This window comes from Mustela lutreola, chromosome 10 (genome assembly GCF_030435805.1).
Source record: "Mustela lutreola isolate mMusLut2 chromosome 10, mMusLut2.pri, whole genome shotgun sequence".
In the NCBI taxonomy this organism is placed as follows: domain Eukaryota; kingdom Metazoa; phylum Chordata; class Mammalia; order Carnivora; family Mustelidae; genus Mustela; species Mustela lutreola.
In genome coordinates this window covers 30,009,043-30,027,931 of record NC_081299.1, presented here as the reverse complement: position 1 = coordinate 30,027,931, position 18,889 = coordinate 30,009,043, and the positions used below count along the sequence as shown (strand labels likewise).

Sequence of the window (18,889 nt, the reverse complement as noted above, 5' to 3'; positions counted from 1 at the left end):
TATATATGCACAAAATTGTATATATGTAAACTCAGTATCCAGTCAAGAGCTTTAGCATTAAACTAATTATATCCAAAATATATATACAAACACACCACAGGAAAACTTACTTTAGCTGTTCTGGAGGGCTCTGGGTTTACACCTTCATTTCCCCTTCCCCCAGCTGTAGTCATGAAGGGTGTCTGTTCACCACCAGGGCTTTCTTTGAGCTTTTCCTGTGGTGTCTTCTCATCCATCTTCACTGTAGGGTATGGGAGTGGCACTGGCTTTTCTTCACTGGTCTCTGGAATAGTGGGACTAATGGTGGCATCCTGTTGCTCTGCCCTCTCTTTTTGAGACACATCGTTGAACAGTTTCTCTGGAAGAAGGGATGCTAAGACTGTGGGAACACCCTGAGTTACCATGCCTTCAAAAGATGCTGCTTCTACACCTGTATCTATAGGGTTTGACATTTCTAGAAATTTCTCTCCAGTCATTTCCTGAGTTGTTATTATTTTAGATGTGAGAATTCCACAAATTTCACTATCACTTTTGCTGTCCTGATGATGATAGTCCTTGCTGTGTGAGAATTCCAGATAACTGGCTTCTTTGGAGTCTACTGTGGAAACTGTAGATTTTTCTAATTTAAGAGTTCCTGTTGAGTCAAAAGGTACTTCCTGGTATGATCTTTCTTTATATTCATTAGAAGAGCAAATCAGATCTTTGGTTTCTTTGGTCTTAAAAGTAATCCAGGAGTCTTGATAAGAGTTGGTCTCCAGTCTGATGTCTCCTTGGAAAGGTTTGTTTGATTCAGAAATTTGGGATTTGCTTGCAACTTGGGCCTTTCCAACTGATTCCTGGTAGTATAATCCTTCAGGTCTTCGGGTTGTAGAAGAGAATGGTTCACTCTGGGCCACAACAGAAATTTGAGATAAATCTTCTTCTGGCCTTAAGGAGGGGCTTAAATTTTTTCCTTCTTCTTCAGTGACCTGATTAGGTTTGAAGAATGTTAAAACATCCTGCTTTACAGAAATTCCTTTGAGTATCATTGGGGAAGAGTTTTCAGTTTTACAAATAATAGAAAATCCCAGCTCTCTACCAGCTTCTTCTCTTCTTTCATTTCTGTTTATTTCCACAGGTGGACTCTCTACATTGGATCTCTGTTCAGTTCTAATGATGGTTTCTTGATTCAGCTTTTCTTCAAAAAGAATTGGCTTGTGTGTTTTGACACTTTCTTCTATAATCATTTCCCTCTTCTCCCTCTTACTTTTCTCCTTGGTATTCATTGGTTTCTGCATAATCTGCTCACTCAGCCATTTGCCTGAAGTTTCATAATCTGATTCTCGTCCTCCTGAAATAATTCTTCCTTGGCTTTCTCTTATTTCTTTAGGATCTTGACCTGATAAAGACTTCTTCATATAATAAGTAATTTCCATTTTGGCCTCTATGTTTTCTTGCATTTCATTTGTGTTTTTTTCCATGTCATCACTAGCCGCCTCTTTGAGATTAAAATCACGAACTTCCAAGTGAGAGACTGTTACTGAACCTTGGCCCAGCAATGTATCTTTATCATCACCAGGAATTATGATACTGACAGATTTTTCAGCTTCTGGAGAAGTACTCCTTTTATCTTGATCCTTGCATTCCAATTCCTTTAATGAAATTTCCCTGCTCTTTTTGGCCTGTCCCCTGGAAGAAACTCTTGTTGTTTTAACCTTTCCTTGTGCAGACTGACTTCTGATCTCAAGTAATTTCTCACCAGCTCCTTTACTATAACTCATTCCAGCAGTCTGATTACAAGCAACTAACATTTCCCTTCTTAGAAATTCCTTCTCTATTACACATACTTCAACCCCATCTTGCTTTTCAACCTGAGCCCCGTGACTGCAGGACTCTGAAGTATCTATCTGGATCATAGTTGCCAGTTCAGGGCTGATAAATCCTTTCTCAACAGCTTCCTTTAGAGTCACTCTTTGATCATTAAATATGTCAACAATTCCTCCATTTAATACCTGATGAGATGCAATAATTCTTGCCATGTTTTCATCTACTATTTTCTGTTCCAAAGCTGAAGCCAATGTCAGTCTTTTCCCTGTGGCAGTATCTATGATTCCCCCAGTATTTGCCTGAGCTTCCAGAACCTTCAGTGTAGATATAAAGTCCACCTTTCCAAGCTGAGTTGCTTGGGACAATGTAAGCACTCTGTTACTTGCTTCATCTTTAATGTCTGAGAAGGGAATTACTTCTAGATATCTCTGTCCAGATTCAATATCAATCTTACATTTCTTTACTAATTCTGAATAAGGAACTATTCTGTAATTTTCAGGATCTACAATCCCATGCATCATTCCTGAAGACAATACTGCTTTATTAGTTAACAGTCCTTCTTTTTCAGCTTCTGCCAAGGTCAATCTCTGGCCAGAAATGAGATCCACAAAGCTTCCAGTCAAAGTCTGAATTTCATGGATTTCTCTTTTCAAGTCTGGGGTAACAAGATCTAATTTTATGGCTTCAGGAAGGGAAATAGTTTCCTTGGTTTCAGGATGAAAAAACCGACAGAGGCTTAACTTCTCAACTTTTTTGAGCTGCTTGGCTAAATCTTCATCAATGATTCCATGCTCAAAGGCATTATCAACAGAAACTCTCATCCCAGATATATGGTGAATTATACCTCCATCTACCACCTGCTTAGTCAACAACCTAATAGCCTCCTCTCTCTCCAGAAGTCCTCGGTCAATGGACTGCATGATTGTTAAAGGAGCTTTGTTATCAGGGTCCATAATTCCAGTTGTTTCCATTTGTAAGCTAATAAATGTCTCTCTAACTGTTTTCTCAGCATCTCTGCCTTTGGAAGCTTTCTCCAGATTTATAAGCTCTGTCTGGTCTGCACTGTCCACCAAGCCAAGATTTGAGGCCAAAGTTACTGAAACCTTTTTGCCTCGTTTTAGGTCAACAATTCCACCAGTCACCACCTGGCCCTCTAAAATTCTGGCGGCTGTTTGTGTGTCAAGAAGTCCAGCTGCAACTGCTTCCTTCACGGAGCAGAGTGTGTGGGTACGGGGGTCTAAAACGCCGCTAATAGCTTTGTCTGCCATGAGGACATTATGTAGTAATTTCTCATCCATCAGACCTTCATCAATGACTTCTGCAGTGGTCAAAGACTCGCAGGTCTGAGAGTCAAAGAAGCCCCGAAACATGTTCAGTTTTCCCATAAGTTTCACAGCAGTGTGACTGGGCACAATACCTCGGGCTATTGCTTCATTTAGTAAGAGTTTCTGACCTGTTTGGTTGTGAATGATACCACCATCTAGTAATTGTGCAGATAACTTATTTAAGGTAGCTTCCTGAAGCAATTCTGAAGGATGACTGCATGACAGGGAGGTTTCATCACCACTGTCTTCCACATCTGTCTTGTCTAATGTCACCACACTACTGCCTACAATGTTGTGTCCTTCTGGATTTTGTTTATGGTCATCTCTATCCAAAAATGTTTTATTTAAGCTTTTCTTTTTGTCTAGAATAGCCATGTCATTTTCAGACTTCAGTTCTGATTCTAAATCTAGAGTTTTCTTTACCTGAAATTGTGACTTTCTGCTTTGGGGTTTTATGACGGGCCTTCCAGTTTCACCTGGAATTTCAATTTCAAGTGTGTCTGCTTGTTCTGTCTGACACAGAAAGGAGGTCTTTCTAGGAGTCTGCCCTTCTTCCTTCAGTGTTTCAACAGGAAAAGGATCTTTGCTCACCACCAAGGTCACATCTTCAGCTTCCTCAGTGGGTGCCGTAAGGAGAAATCCCCTGCTAACATTCTCTCTGGTAGCCATTCCTATTAATTCTTCCTTTTTGGTGCCTAACAACTGGCCTTTTAACTCTGATTTGCCTTTATCTAGAACCATCAAATTATCAACATTTGGATCTCTCACTTTTTGTTCCCCCACAAACAGGTCCCTCTTAGGGTTCTCCATAGTGGAAGCTTCAATTTCTACAGTGGTCATTTTGCCTTTTGCTTCAGTGCAATCACCCTGATTAGAATATTCTTCATTCTGGAAAGGAACCTGGAATTCACATGGCCTCACATTCAGCCCATCACAGAAAGTTTCTGTGGTTTTGACATTTGCCAATTCTTGTAATTCCTTAGGAGTTTCTAGTCTCTGATGCCCAACTTCAAACACTTCTGGAGGATTTGCTTGATATTCACCTCTTGCTGTCAGTGTCTCCATCAGCTCGTTGTCTAAAAGGAGCAGCCTCTGTCCATCCTGCACATTGATATAGCTGTGAGTCATCAGCTGAAACAACAGCTTCTCACTTGGGCTTACTATGCTCTCAGTTTGACTCTGGCTCTGTGGTAGACCTACTGCTCCAGGATGAATGTTCCATTTGCTTCGTTCTGAAGACTCTGCTAACTGCATGTGGGGCATCACATCAGGTATACAAATTGATTTTAAGTTACTGACAAGATCTTTGTCCAACATACCATCTTCTACTGCTCTTTTCCAGGACCAAACTTCTGTGCTTGCTGGTAGAAACAGAGCTTTAATATGCTGTCGGCCACTAAGGATTTTATGAGCTAATTCAGTAGACACAATACCTTGTTCCAAGGCATCTGTGATTGGGAGGATCTCTCCAGATTCAGGCCACAGCAACCCCATGAATGACCAAAGGGATTCCAGAATCACAAGGGCAATCTTAGCAGCTACTAGATCATTGTTCACTGCTTCATCTATTGTCAGCCTATGTCCAGTGATGGTGTCTATGATGCCTCCTGTCTGAAGCTGCCTTATGAGAAGAGCACAGGCCATATCTTGGTCAATCAGATTATGTCTTACAGCCTCTTCCACAGTAAGTCTGTGTCCTGTTCTTGGATCCACTATGCCACCAGCAAAAAGCTGAGCTTCCAGCAGCCGGACAGTGACCTGTCTGTCTATTAGGCCTTCCTGAACTGCACGGAAAATGCTAACCTTCCGGCCTGACTTCAAGCTCACCATTCCCCCTGCCAACTGCTTGACAGGCAACAGTTTCAACCCTGAGTCTTGGTGGACAATACATCTCTGCATCAGATCCAGCAAACTGATTTTTTCAGCTGTGTTGGGGTCTATCAAATTCTTGGATGATTTCAGGTAAGACTCTAACACTGAGTGAAGCCTTGGAGAAATGAGGCCTTGGTGAAAAGCCTCCTCTAGGTTAATGCAGCCCTCATTAGGGGGGAGACTGAAACCTCCAGTTGCCAGGTGAGCTTCTAAGACTTTCAGTCCAACTTTCTCATTGATTATTTTCTTGTCAATTGCTTCCACTACAGAAAGAAGGCCTTTGCTCTCAGGAAGCCCACTTATTAAGGACAGAGCGTCCTGTAGTTCTTGGAACTGCTGGTACATCTGGGGATTAATGAGGTTCCTGGCTAGACCTCCCTCCAAAGAGAGCTTTTCGCTGGTCTCAGGGGCAATGAGGCCAGACATGATAACCTGGGATTCCAGGAGCACAAGGCCTGTGTCTTGGTCAATGAGGCCCTTTTGCATGGCTCGGAAGATAGGAAATATCTCCACTGTGCCTAGGTCAATCACCCCAGCAACTGCTCTGCAACCCTAAAAAAAAAAAAGAGAGAGAGAGAGAGAAAGAAAACAGAATCAGAGAAGCCCAGCTATTGAAAGGATTCGTTCACAGAACTATAGTATATCAAATTCTGACCACAAGAAAAACCCAGACTGGGATGAGCCCCAATGTGTAAGAAACACTCTAAAGCCCGGCAGCATTAATACTAAGAAGGAATTTGTCTAAACTGCAGAATGTTGACCATGGCCAGAAGTTCACAGATTACTTGATGGATGTAGCATTAAGCATATCTGAGTGACAAGCTCTACAAAATAGCAAGCAATGGAAGTGAAAGGTCAACTATTTCTAAGACTAAATCACCACAAAGATTCTTTTAGAAATATACCAGTTCCCCAGAAGTGAGAAGTCAACTCTACATAGCAAACTTCTCAATGTTGCAACCCATGCAGAAGATTCTTGAAATAGTATTTCAGTGATAATGAGTTGAGCAGGACCAGTTCACAGGATTAGAAGAAATATTCAAGCAAGGCCAGTAGCCACACAATAGGTATGCATCTCTGTAAACAGCCCAGCATGTAGTACTCAAGCAGCTGTTTTACAAGTGGGGCAGTCATTGTCAGTGGCCACTGTTAGTGCCTTCCAAGTCTGTAGCCCTGAGTTAAACTAGTTCTGGGAACTGGAAGAAGCAAGTAAAGGAAGGAACAGACTGGGATCATTACCTCTGGAACTACTAGCAACTTTTCTTCTGGTCCAGGCTATAATGGCTAATATAAGCACCATACTTATAGTTACGACTTGTGGGGCACTTAATATATGTGCTGAGCACTGATACTTTATCCTCAAAACAATCCTATGAAAGGAATTATTTTAGTCTTTAATTTACAGATGAGAAAATGAGGCACAGTGAGGTTATTAGGTAACTCACCAAGGTCACAAAACAAGTGAGTTCCAGAATAAAATCAAGGTCTGACTCTAAGTCTTGTGCTATCACATTGCTCCCCGCCATCAGATCCAGAAAAACATGAATGACAGGTCGGCAGAGTTACATTATACACAGGAGTTATGTTCTAAGTCCAGGAAATAAGACAAATCTTATACATTGCCAAAGTTACCCTTGCATTAAACCCTAAAAACTCCTGGAAGAATTTCTGTTTTGAAGCCTTTTATCACAGAATTATGGTATTCAGAAATTAAATCATTCAAGTGTTTTGCCATTTAAAAATCTTTCATTACTCTCAACTTCCTACCTCTTGTTCACATTCATTATTTTCTATAGATGATTTCGTCTGTCCCTCTTAGGTCAGTATGACTTTCTGATCCTTATTTAACTCTTGAACTTAACTCCTGAACTTATTCATAGAGGATGTTGTAGCAACTGCCAATCACTTCCCTACCTCCTAAATAATGCATTTCCTTCTGTCTCAGTGAAAGTAAGCTCTGTAAGAGCAGGTACTTTACCCATTCAGTGTCTAGGACCATTCAGCTCAATAAACATTTGCTGAATTAATGAATAAGTTGGTAAATAGTAAGGAAATCCTTAAAATCCTTAAGCTACTTGCTCCTAGATTTTAAAGACATACACTGAGGATTTCAAATTCAATTAGCTGCATGCTCTAAGAGACAAAGAATGGAAGGCAAATGAGGGAACACATTGGTTGACATCCCTAACCCACTGTATTTGTTCAAATAATGAAATAACAATTCATCACACTACTTAAAATATAATGTGTTGTTCCCCATCCCCCTTCTTTGTTCTGACCCAGAAAGCAGTTCAAATTATATATAGCAAATGTTTGTTCACACGAATCTACCAGGTGTCTGTTCTACAGAGATTGAAGGGAAAATCACACCAGCATAACTCTTTGAGATGTATGAATAACTCTTTATATAAAATCCATGTCAAGACAGCTCAGAAGCTGACAAGATGACAGAGGAAAAGATTCTTTTGAGAACTTCTAATTTCTTCTCTGAGGTTCCTCGAGTCTCAAAGATGCTGACATTGAAGAAAGACCTAAAGTCTGGCCAATTGCTAGACAAAGAGAAAAGACTACATGCTGTTCCTTCCAGTATTCTCTTAATTGAAGGACAGGCAGGAAGCACTGAGCTGGGAAATAATCCAGAGAAATCAAGTTCAGTCCTACCAAACATGGGCATTCTGACCTAAACAAGCAGAGCAAGACAGAGGGAGAGGAGGAAGGGAAATGTAAAAGGCTTCTACTTACCAGAGTTGCAGCACGCCTTGGGCAGATAGAGAGAGAGCCTTACGGAGCAGCTCAGCCGCATCGCACACACAGTGTAAGCTTGGGGTTAGCGTCCAGCATGCGACTGTTTTTTGTTTGTTTGTTTGTTTGTTTGCAAAAAAGAACCCCAAACAGGTCGTCCTCTTTTCCCTTTTGTGCATTTGTGCTTAAACTCCAAAGGGTTAGTGAAACTTGTAAGCAAGGATGTCAGTTAATCAGAACAATACTTCACATGAAACACACGAACAGTAACAGGGGACACATCATGCTCAATGTAGTGGTGCTTGGCAGCTTGGCTTTCTTTCTGTTCTCCCCTTTTTTAACCTTTCAAAATGAGAACTGGGTGTTCTCAGCAAGCAATTGTTAAAACTTTTCACATACTCCCTTATATGGTGAAGCAATAAGCCATTGGAAGTGGGCTACCTTACACAGAGAATGCTAAACCAGCACATTCTTTCTGAAATTTGCTCCCAAATAAATCATAGCTGGTTCTGTCTTGTGGTCTTTACAACTCTAGCTCCTGATGCACCAATTTCATATCCAAGGACCAGAGTCAAAGCATGTTTTGTTTGAATATCATTTTGAGCATCATCTAGACCAAATTTGATAATCACATGACTTTAAATTTTGACCTGCCCCACATATGTTGGCCATTGCTTCACAACATAGGAAATAAGCAGGCAAACACACATATATATCCCAAAGACACATGTATATAATATGGTAAGTTTACATATACACACAGGTATCCAGGAAGAACTCAGGACAACCAGGAGGAACTTGACAATTTTGAAATGGCCCAGGAAGTGAACATGAGTGGGAATTGGTAAAGATGTCACATGATGGGATGACCATGGGTAAGGGGAACCAGCGTCTCAGTCAGTACAGCTAATCCACCAGCTTGCTTGGAAGTGAACATTTCTCATTTAGATATGAAAAAAAGTATGGGGGAAGAGGACATGGCTTTTTCTTCCCAATAGTCAGAACTCCTGGCTATCAACTTTTAAGTGACAATGCCATGAAGGAGTAATCTTGCTGCCCTGTGATCAGAAATAATATAGGATTTATGTTCTTCTCAACTGTGGTCTGCTACAAAATGGAAGACAATAGAAATAGTGAACCAGGGTCTACAGGGTTGGCCATGAGTGCCTTCTAGTGTTCTTGACTGACCAATACATCATGGAACCCCAGTAAAGAAACACAAGACAAATGGCTGCTATGGTGAAGTTAAAAATTAAGTCACATTGGTCATGGAAAGCTAGTGAACATGATTCTCAAATAGCAAAGCTGTTTTCATACCATTTGAAAGTACCCTTCCCATTTGGAGAAAGAAACTAAAAGTACCTTTTGTTCTGTCTGCTGGGCCAACTGGCTCTGAAGCTGTTGAAGCTGGTTTGCTGAACCATCACAAAGGTCATGGTAAGCCTTATTCAGAGCATTCAACTGCTCAGATATTTGTTCCTTCTCTTTTTCCGAGAGCCTGGAAGTGGAAGTATTGAAGCTCTTTTAGAGAAAAACCTTTCTCCAAACTTTCCCTTATTACTTCAAAGTCATGTCTTCTCCATCTGGATGGCTTTCTTCTTTGTCTCTGTTAACTACGGATCATCTGGTCACTCTTCCATATTCATCGAGCACGTGGGCATCTAGCTCATATTCCTGACTATTTCAAATCAAGTCATGATTCTTGGTGATGTCAATGCTCTTGTCACCAAGTGTCTAAAAGCCTATGCTGTAGTCTGAAACCTTCTCAATACAAACAGCCTCCAATCCAAATGGCCTCTACTCCACTTGAACTGCACCCACACATGGCAAACTGGAACCTGCCATCATTTAAAATTATTCTACCTCTGAACTTTAAAACTTCAAGAATCTACTGTTTGATAGTAACTTCTGATTATAACCCTACCTTTCCAGTTGTGTTTCTTTACTCTATACCACTTCTCTTTTCAAAATAAAACATTTTAGACAAGAGAAAGTAAATAAACTATCATTTACCCACTACCCAACTTTACCAAATTTTGATATTGTACCAGATTGTACTTCAGATCCTTTTCTTTTCTTTTTTATAAGATTTTAAAAAGAATGAGAGAGAGCGGGGGGGGGGGGGGTGGCAGAGGGAAAGAGAGAAGCAGACTCCCTGCTGAGCAAGGAGCCCAACATGGGGCTCAATCCCAGAATCCTGGGATCATGATCTGAGCCCAAGGCAGACGCTTAACCAACTGAGCCACCTAAGGTCCCCTAGATGCTTTTCTCTCTTTTTAAAGATTTATTTATTTGAGAGAGAAAAAGAGCGAGGTGGGGGCAGGGGGAGAAACAGAGAGAATCTCAGGCAGACCCCTTGCTAAGTATGGAGTCAGATGTAGGGCTTAGTCTCATGGCTCTGAGATCATTAGCTGAAATGAAACCAAGAGTTGGACCCTCAACCAACAAAGCCACCCAAGTGCCCCAACTTTGGATCCTTTCCACAGAAATAAGACATTACAGATATATTCAAAGTCCAAAGTACATCTGTCACCAACCCCATTCTTTTATCTTTCTCCCTGGAGTTAACCATGATCTTGAATCTAGTGAGTTTTTTAAGTTAGTCACCATACAGTATGACTTTCACAACTTCCTTACCTCATTCTATATTGTTCTTGAAAATGAATCCTATGATTCATATTATAACTACCTATCAACTTACTGAGATTTCTGAAGCCTTCCTTAATTCCCCCATTTTTCCTTAATCTGTCAGTCCTCCTCAGGGTCTTCAGTATCTTCTCTCTGGACTTCAGACCCCACAATCCAACATCTCAATCAGGTTCCTGCTATTATCCTTGAACTCTGTCTTTGCTAATCTGATGAAACTCCTGCCCCAGATCAATCAAACCACTGGACTTCTCTGCCCCCGCCTGCAGGTGAAGTATATCATGTATGTATGTGTGTGTATGTGCGTGCACGCACACACACACCTGGGGGGTAGGGAGGGGAGGGTCCCTATGGAAGAGATCCTACTGGTTGCCAGAGATCCTACTGGACCTCAGAGCTTCCTGATAACCCTCTTGGAAGCCCCAATCAATCCTAATTCTCTTGCCCTAACTCAATAGCAAACAACCACTCTGCCTATTTCAAAGAGGAAATGCAGACCACTGGGAATGAATTCTTTCACCTTCTGACTTCACTCCTGACATATTTACCTCCACCCACACTTTTCCTAACCTTCCTTTCCTCAAACTTCAGAGGAAAATTTGTCTTGACTCCAGTCTAGCGTTGTACTTTCCATTCATTGATGAATTTTATCCTTTCCTGCATCTTCTGGGACTTGTCTCCCATTACTTCAATCTCTTTCTCCCTTTTGGTACTTGAGATTCAGTCTATAAACACAGCTAAGTCCCTCTCAACTTTTAAGAAAACAAGTCTTCTTTTGTTGTTGTTTTTTTAAGAGGGCTCGGTGCCCGGGCGCAGAGCCCAGTAAAGGGCTTGAACTCACACCCCTGAGATCAAGACCCAGGCTGAGATCAAGAGTCGGACGATTAACTGACTGAGCCAACCAGGCATCCCCAAATAAGCCTTTCTTGAACACAGACTCTATTTAATTATTTACTCTATTATTTCTGTCCTTTCCTATGGCCAGGCTTCTTGAAGGAGTAGTCTCCCATCCAAGTACTAACCAGGCCCGACCCTGCTTAGCTTCCGAGATCAGACGAGATCGGGCGCGTTCAGGGTGGTATGGCCGTAGACTTGAAGGAGTAGTCTAATTGTGCTATCACTACCTTCCTCACCTCATGTGCTCCCTACTCCCAATCATACTCCATCTGACATCATGCCCTAACTTTTCACCAGTCACCAAAAACTCCCAACTTGCCAAATTCAATAAAAATCTCTCAGTCTCAATCTTTTTTGACTTCTGACCACCTTCTTTTTAGAATTCTGTTCTCTGTTGGGTTCTAAGGTATCGCTCATAGTTTTCCCCTCTACTTGTATAAGGCTCTCTTTGCAGGCTGAGGAGCACCCTTGAACCCTTAGAAGCTAATCCACTCAAGGTTTCTACTATGCTGATGACTTTAGACTTTCTCATTAATATTAAATTTGCATACTTGGACAACTTTAGTAGAACTATATAAGGTGTAAATTAATGTATTGGGTACTTCCTAATACATTCTAAGTATTTGCACTCTGGCATCTTCTGGGTTCTTCACATTCATAATGTCTAAAACCAAAGCTGCCTTCTCCTTCAATGTGCACCTGCTTTTGGATTCCCTATCCTGGTTAGTGACATTACCATAGACTCAGGGGCCTAAGCCAGAAACCTGGAAGTTATAGCTGACAATTTTCACGTCACCAAACACTCTAAGTTCATCATCCTTAGTATCTTTTGAACCTTTGCCCTTCTCCATCCTCATCATTTCTCACCTGTATCATTACAATAACCCCTTTACTGGTCTCTCAAGCCTCCATTCTGGCCCCAGGTCAATTTGTTCTCTGTAAAACTGTTCTAGAAACCTTCATCAACAAAATCCAGTCATGAATAAGACCCTCCCCATGGCCACCAAGGTAAAATGCAAACATTTTGGCATGAACTACAAGGCTCTTCATAATCTGGCTCTTGCAGCCTTGAACTCTACAGCCGAAAATCTCACCATGACCCTAAGTTTTACTGAGATAGATTCAGTCCCCTAAATGCACCATAAACTCTTTTAATACTCACTTATGACCATGCTTGGCCAAGAAGATCTGCGAAGTTTTAATGGCCTCAGAGACTTGATCCCTCCTGGTTGTCAGCTCCTCTGCCAGAACCTATGTGATAGAAATAAAGATTACAACTTCAGAACCCAAGAAATTAAAGAACCCAAATTATTTGAAATAACATTTTAAAAATCCTAGGGAAAAACCTAGCTTAGGTCAGATTACTATTACCAATGAACTACAGAAAGTTGATTAAGAAGGTAGAAGTAAGAACAGATGACTTCTTAAGTTTCTTAAGTCCTGGGAGTTAACATTTGTTGAGATAATCATTCCTAGAGTGGCCCACATGTGATCTGTTTTATTCCCACCTAATGCGTTATTACATATTGTTCTACCCAACAAGAGATAGACGGACCTTCTACTCACCTGCTGATCTAAAATAGCTTTCTCAATGTCTGTTGATTCTTTGGTCTGGGATGAGGTAGCTTTGCTTTGGGTGTTCCTTGCTAGGGTAGACACCCAGCCCAAAAGTTCTTTAACCTTCTCCACATGTTCCTGCTTTTCCTCTTCCACAACTTTCTAGAATGAGAATTAAAAAATCAGTATCTTAGTCAATGTCTTATTAAACTGGCCTGACTTCTGATTTCCTGAAATAGAGACCTGGAAGTTATCTAAATCAACAGGAAGCTAAAGTAACCCTAAAATAAATATAATTTACCTAACTTAGAGCACTGTTCACAAGTGTCAAACTGTATGAAACTAGCAGCTAAATTCATCATATCTAGGTTTGCACCTTTATTTTTAAAAAAAGCATTTTTTAATAAATGAAGGACGTCCAATAATTATTTACTATTTATTTTTTTATTGATTGATTTTTAGGAACCCTTTACATATAGCACTTTTTTAAAAGATTTTATTTATTTATTTGACAAAGAAAGATCACAAGTAGGCAGAGAGGCAGGCAGAGAGAGAAGCAGGCTCCCTGCTGAGCAAAGAGCCCAATGTGGGGCTCAATCCCAGGACCCTGAGATCATGACCCTAGCTGAAGGCAGCGGCGTAACCCACTGAGCCACCCAGGCGCCCCTTCATAGAGCATTTTATTTTCATGATTCTTAGATGTCTAGGTAAAGAAGCTGACATCTACAGAGATTAAGTGAGGCAGCTGTTAACACAAATAAATTTTTTGCTAATTCATATAGAAAAAAATTGGTATAAATTAATGTTTCCAATAGCATTTCTTTTATAAAAGTGGTGAACTTGCAGAAACTTATTTTTCAAAGACAGAAGTTTTTTTAGAATTACAAAAAGGGGCGCCTGGGTGGCTCAGTTGGTTAAGCAACTGCCTTCAGCTCAGGTCATGACCCTGGAGTCCCAAGATTGAGTCCCACATTAGGCTCTCTGCTCAGCAGGAAGTCTGCTTCTCCCGCTGACCTTCTCCCCTCCCATGCTCTCTCTCTCACCTAAATAAATAAAATCTTAAAAAAAAAAAAAAAAAAAAAGAATTACAAAAAGATTAAATACTCATTACAACAAATTTCAAATAATCTGAAATGTATAATGTATCTCTCTTTATTCTTATTTCCCCAGAAATATGGTATATAGCTGATCTTTGAACAGTATGGGTTTGAACTGCTCAGCTCCACCCACATAGGAGGTTTTTCTTTTTTTTTTTTCAATAAATACAGTACAGTACTGTATATGCATTTTCTCTTCCTCATGATATTCTTAACATCTTTTTTTCTCTAGCTTACTTTATTATAAGAATGTAATATATAATAAACCTATTTCATTGTTTTTAACAGTTTCATAACCTTCCATTGTATGGAATTTGTATGTTTCTAATATTTCCCTTTAAGAAATTGTGTTTTATTAGGGATCTTTGCTCACATTTTCTTTCTTCATGCTTATAATATCTCTACAGTGAAGATACTTGAAGGTGGGAGTATTGGACATAATAGAATTAATCCCCATTATTCACAAATACCAGATTTGTGAATTTGTCTACTCATTAGAATTTATTTGTAAACCCCAAATCAATACGTTTTCGCAGTCATTCATTTCGCAGTCATATGCCCAGAGTTCCCAGCTAAGGCAGAACAAGGGGACACTCTACCTTCTTGTTTCAGCTCTTATAGAGTTCTTAACAAGTGTCCTTTTCACAGTCTATTCAGTGGCATATTTTTCACAATTTTTGTTGGTGATTTCACAGCTTAAAATGTACCCAAGCATAAGGCTGAACTGTTTTCTTGTGTTCCTAAGCACAAGAAGGCTGGGATGTGCCTTACAGAGAGAACGTATGTTAAATAAACTTCATTCAGGTGTGAGTTAGAGTGCGCTTGGCCTGAATCAACAGAATCTATTAAATATAACAAGATTATGTATTATTTGATAGAAATGTATGATCAGATGCCTCCAGGAGCCTAATCTTGTATTTCCCTCAAATGCAAGAGTCCACATTCCCTAACGCAGTGTGCATAGCAGTGTCCCAGAACACGAGTGACATGAATAAGGAGAATTGGCTGTGTGTGCACTTTGTTTTTTGACAGATGAGACACAGGATTTTTAATTCTATTTTCAAATGATTTAGGACCCAGCTGTCCTCACCTCCTCCTCTTCTAGTCGCCGGAGGGCATCACTGATATATTTTACATGCTGGGTGGTTAAGGTCACCAGTGCTGTGTAGCGAGTCCTTAAGTCCATGAACTATGGTTCAAAAAAACAAACAACAACAACAATTTAGATAAATTATCTGCCAGAAAAGTGTATTTCAATAGTTGAAAATAAAAGAAGGTTTTCATGAAATCACATGCTCCATAGAAAGATGAGCTCTAAATAGAACTGTCAGGGCCCCAACTAACAAATCTTTCCTTAAGGGAAGAGAGCGGCGTGTCTTTTCCCCAGCCTTTCACCTCTTGTGTGATGGCATCTGAGGAGGAAAGCATCCGACGCCGCTTGCCCGAGGATTTCTGCTGTGATTCCACAAAGGCCTTGTATGTCATCAGTTGCAATTCATAGTCCTGGGGAAGGAAGATAGTTCACTATATTTACATAAGGCTTTACAGGTCACATAACTCATACAATAGAATCACAGTATTTCATTGCTGGAAGGGATTTTGGTGATCATTTAAACTAGTGGTTAGCAAACTTTCTCCTTAAAGGGCCACATGGAAACTATTAGGCTGTACGATTTGTCACAGCTGCTCAACTCTGCCATTGTGGGTAAAAGAAGCTGTAGATAATCAGCAAATGAAAGGGTGTGACTGTGTTATGATACAACATCATGTATGGACACTGAAAGTTGAAAGTTCATAGAATTTTCACATGTCATGAAGTATTCGTCTTTCGACTTTTTTTTAAAGCCATTTCTCATGGGCCATGGAAAAATAGGTATGTGGACTCCATTCAGCCTGTGGGTCACAGTTTGCAGAGTCTTGAGTTTGCAGTTTGTTGTTTGCTGACCATCGTTTTCATCTCATCCACTGGGAAAACGAAGCCCAGAGACAGGAGGTGAGTTTCACTGATTACTCAGTGGGTGAGCAACAGAGTCATCCTAAACCATAGCTCTTCTCCTGTCCCCGTGCTATGCTGACACTCTCTCTGCAATCCTGAGACTGCAACCTCAGACCAGGCCCTCTTCACATCTCATGTGGAAGGGCACAAGAGCCTCTTACCACTCTCCTACTTTGCTCTCTTCCTAATTTATTTTCTATCCTGCCACCACAATAACTTCTCTAAGACACAAAGATGACCATTTCATTCCTCTGTTTGAAAGCTTACAAAGATCTAGAGCAGAGCTTCTCAAATACCAACATGCACACAAATCATTTGGGGATCTTGCTGAAACTGAAATTGTGATTTGGCAGGTGGAAGATTCTGCATTTCTGACAAGCTCCCAGATGATCCTGATGCTCCTGGTTCTAACATCCCACAATGAGGAACAAGAAGAGAAGGTAAAGCAAAAAGAATTAGACATAGCCTTTCACAGACTGGCCTCAACCTCCCCTTTTCATAGTCTCTGCTTCTTATGTACCATACACCTTCAAGCTATGCTGGCATATTTGCTATTTCCTCATATAATCGTTATATTTCTATTCTTCTGTGCCTTTGATTATGCAGTTCCCTTTGCCTACAATGTCATGATTTCCGTTTTCTACTTAGAAAACTCTAGGCAGAAGGAAAACATACAATGAGTTCCTTAAGTAGCCTATTAAAAAACAGTAATAGTGGGGCACCTGGGTGGCTCAGTTGGTTAAGCGTCTGACTCTTGGTTTCAGCTCAGGTAGTGATCTCGGGGTCATGAGACTGAGCCCTATGATGGACTCGGTGTTCAGCATGGAGTCTACTTAAGACTCCCTCTCTCTAGGATGCCTGGGTGGCTCAATCAGTTAAGCTCCTCCTGCCTTTGGCTCAGGTCATGATCCCAGGGTCCTGGGATCAAGCCCGACACTGGGCTCCCTATTCAGCAGTTATTAACTAAAGAAATTCACTCATTCAGAAAGTATTGTTGAGCATCTACTATGTACCTGTATTGCTCTGAATGCTGTACATATAGTGGAGAACAAGTTAGAAAAAAACTTGTTTCCTTGGAATTTACATTCTAGTGGGAAGGAACATAATATGTAATAATCTCAGGTCATTTTTACTTAAAGATATTATAAGAGAAATCGGGAGGGGGGACCAGATCATGCAGGGCCTCACAGGCCATATACAGCTTTAGAATTCTGTTATGAATAGGATATGAAGTCACTGGACAGTGTTGAGCAAAAGAATGACATGATCCAATTTACTTTATTTCAGCTATTATGAGGTGCACATTTCCCCCACATTTTAGCATCTCTAAAACTAGAATATGTCTTACAATCAATGGTATTTGCATAATTGGCAGTTTCCTCTTTTCTGGTAGTGTATAAAATGATGTCTGAGGTTCAGTGACAGGCAATATGTTCTAAAATGGTAAGTCTGGCTACTATGTGGGAAAATAGCCTGTGGGACAAGGGTAACAGCAAGAGATCAGCTCAGAGGTATTAGAACAGTCTAAGGAAGATTCCTTACTTAGGTGGAAAGCAGGGAAATGGGGGCAAGTGGGTGTGTAACAAAAGATAGATTAAGGACATATTGGAAGATGAAGCCAAATGATTCACAGACCCAACACAGAGTTTATGGCAAAGCAAAGAATTAAAGATGACTCCCAGGTTTTTTGCTTCACACGTAGGAAAATGGGACACTACTTCCTGGAATAGGCAAGACAATGCAAAGTATATTTGAGAGGAAATTCAAAACACTCTGTTTCTGACATGGCAAGTTTAAAAAACCCGTGGATCATTCAAAGAGTGACTCCTTGAATCAGAGATGATGTCTGGTACCCTCTGAGCATTCCCAAATGTAGGGTCAGGAACACTACACATCTGCATTAACTGAAGGATGGGGCCAGCTGCTAGCAGCAGCACTTATTTCTCCAGAAACAAAACCTACAGCGACAAGGAAGATCTTCCCATACTGGAGATCATTTATGTACCTTTGGGGATATGCTAGAGTTACCTTTACAATAGTGGAGTATTGCTGGGAAAATTTCTGACACTGGTCCAGCTTTGACTGATTCTTCTCGATTTCTGCAAACAGATCCTAGAAACGAAAGTATCACAACAACGTTATCACTGTCCCTATTGTCGTCAAAATAGCTGAGCATTTATTATGTTCTAAGGCAGTTTTCAAATCTTAGCTACATCAGAATCACCTGTGAGGCTAAATAAAATATGGATTGCTGGGCTCCATACCCCTGGAGTTTCTGATTTGGTAGGTTGTAGTAGGGCTGAGAACTTGTGTTTCTAACAAACTCCCAGGTGATGCAGATATTACTGGTCAGGAGTCCACACTTCGGAAACCACTGTTCTGCATATTTTATATGTATCATTTCATTTAACCCTAACAATAATAACCTTATGAGTGAGACAGGTTGAACAAGTAATGAACTATATCCATTTTGTTAATGAGGAAGTAGAATACTGACAGGCTAAGTAATTTGGTCTAGGTATCTTAGTGAGTGAGTGATCCAGAACTGGAATCCAAGAAATCTAACACCAGACTTCATACTCTAAACTGCAATGCTACACAAAACAAGCCACCAACAACCCCCAAAACAACAATAACAACAACAAACAAAAACAAAAACAATCATCAAAATGCTAACAAGGAAAAACCACTTCAAATAATTTTTGTCTGTTCACATCTTTCTGGGTTGTCAGTGCCCTGTGTTCTCATCCTCGTAAGATCAAATGCAGTTACCAAGAAACGAAATGAAGCGAGATAATTTTAATCTGTCCAATCTATGGTTTCAATATAGTCACTACAACTCATGACCAGAGGGCACCTAATGAGTGTGTCTGGCCTAAATGCAAAACCAGTATCATCTTGAGACCATTTTGGTTGAACTCTTTTCAGAAGAGGAGGCTCAGAATGTCTTA

At 40.5% G+C, this 18,889-nt stretch overlaps 1 protein-coding gene and 1 pseudogene across 6 annotated transcripts in view; both read right to left on the bottom strand.

Annotated features, from left to right (window-relative positions):
- LOC131809396 (microtubule-actin cross-linking factor 1) overlaps window positions 1-18,889 on the bottom strand; it is a 321,582-nt gene that overhangs the window by 121,386 nt on the left and 181,307 nt on the right. For all 6 annotated transcript variants that reach the window (XM_059136435.1, XM_059136438.1, XM_059136436.1 and 3 more), the window contains exons 31-37: window positions 17,967-18,050; window positions 15,338-15,445; window positions 15,033-15,131; window positions 12,855-13,007; window positions 12,451-12,539; window positions 9,108-9,243; window positions 111-5,555 (exon numbers count right to left, since the gene is read on the bottom strand). In XM_059136435.1, the coding sequence (XP_058992418.1) occupies window positions 111-5,555; window positions 9,108-9,243; window positions 12,451-12,539; window positions 12,855-13,007; window positions 15,033-15,131; window positions 15,338-15,445; window positions 17,967-18,050 (6,114 nt within the window). The remainder of the gene's footprint in view (window positions 1-110; window positions 5,556-9,107; window positions 9,244-12,450; window positions 12,540-12,854; window positions 13,008-15,032; window positions 15,132-15,337; window positions 15,446-17,966; window positions 18,051-18,889) is intronic.
- Window positions 11,364-11,483, bottom strand: LOC131810596 (5S ribosomal RNA; annotated as a pseudogene).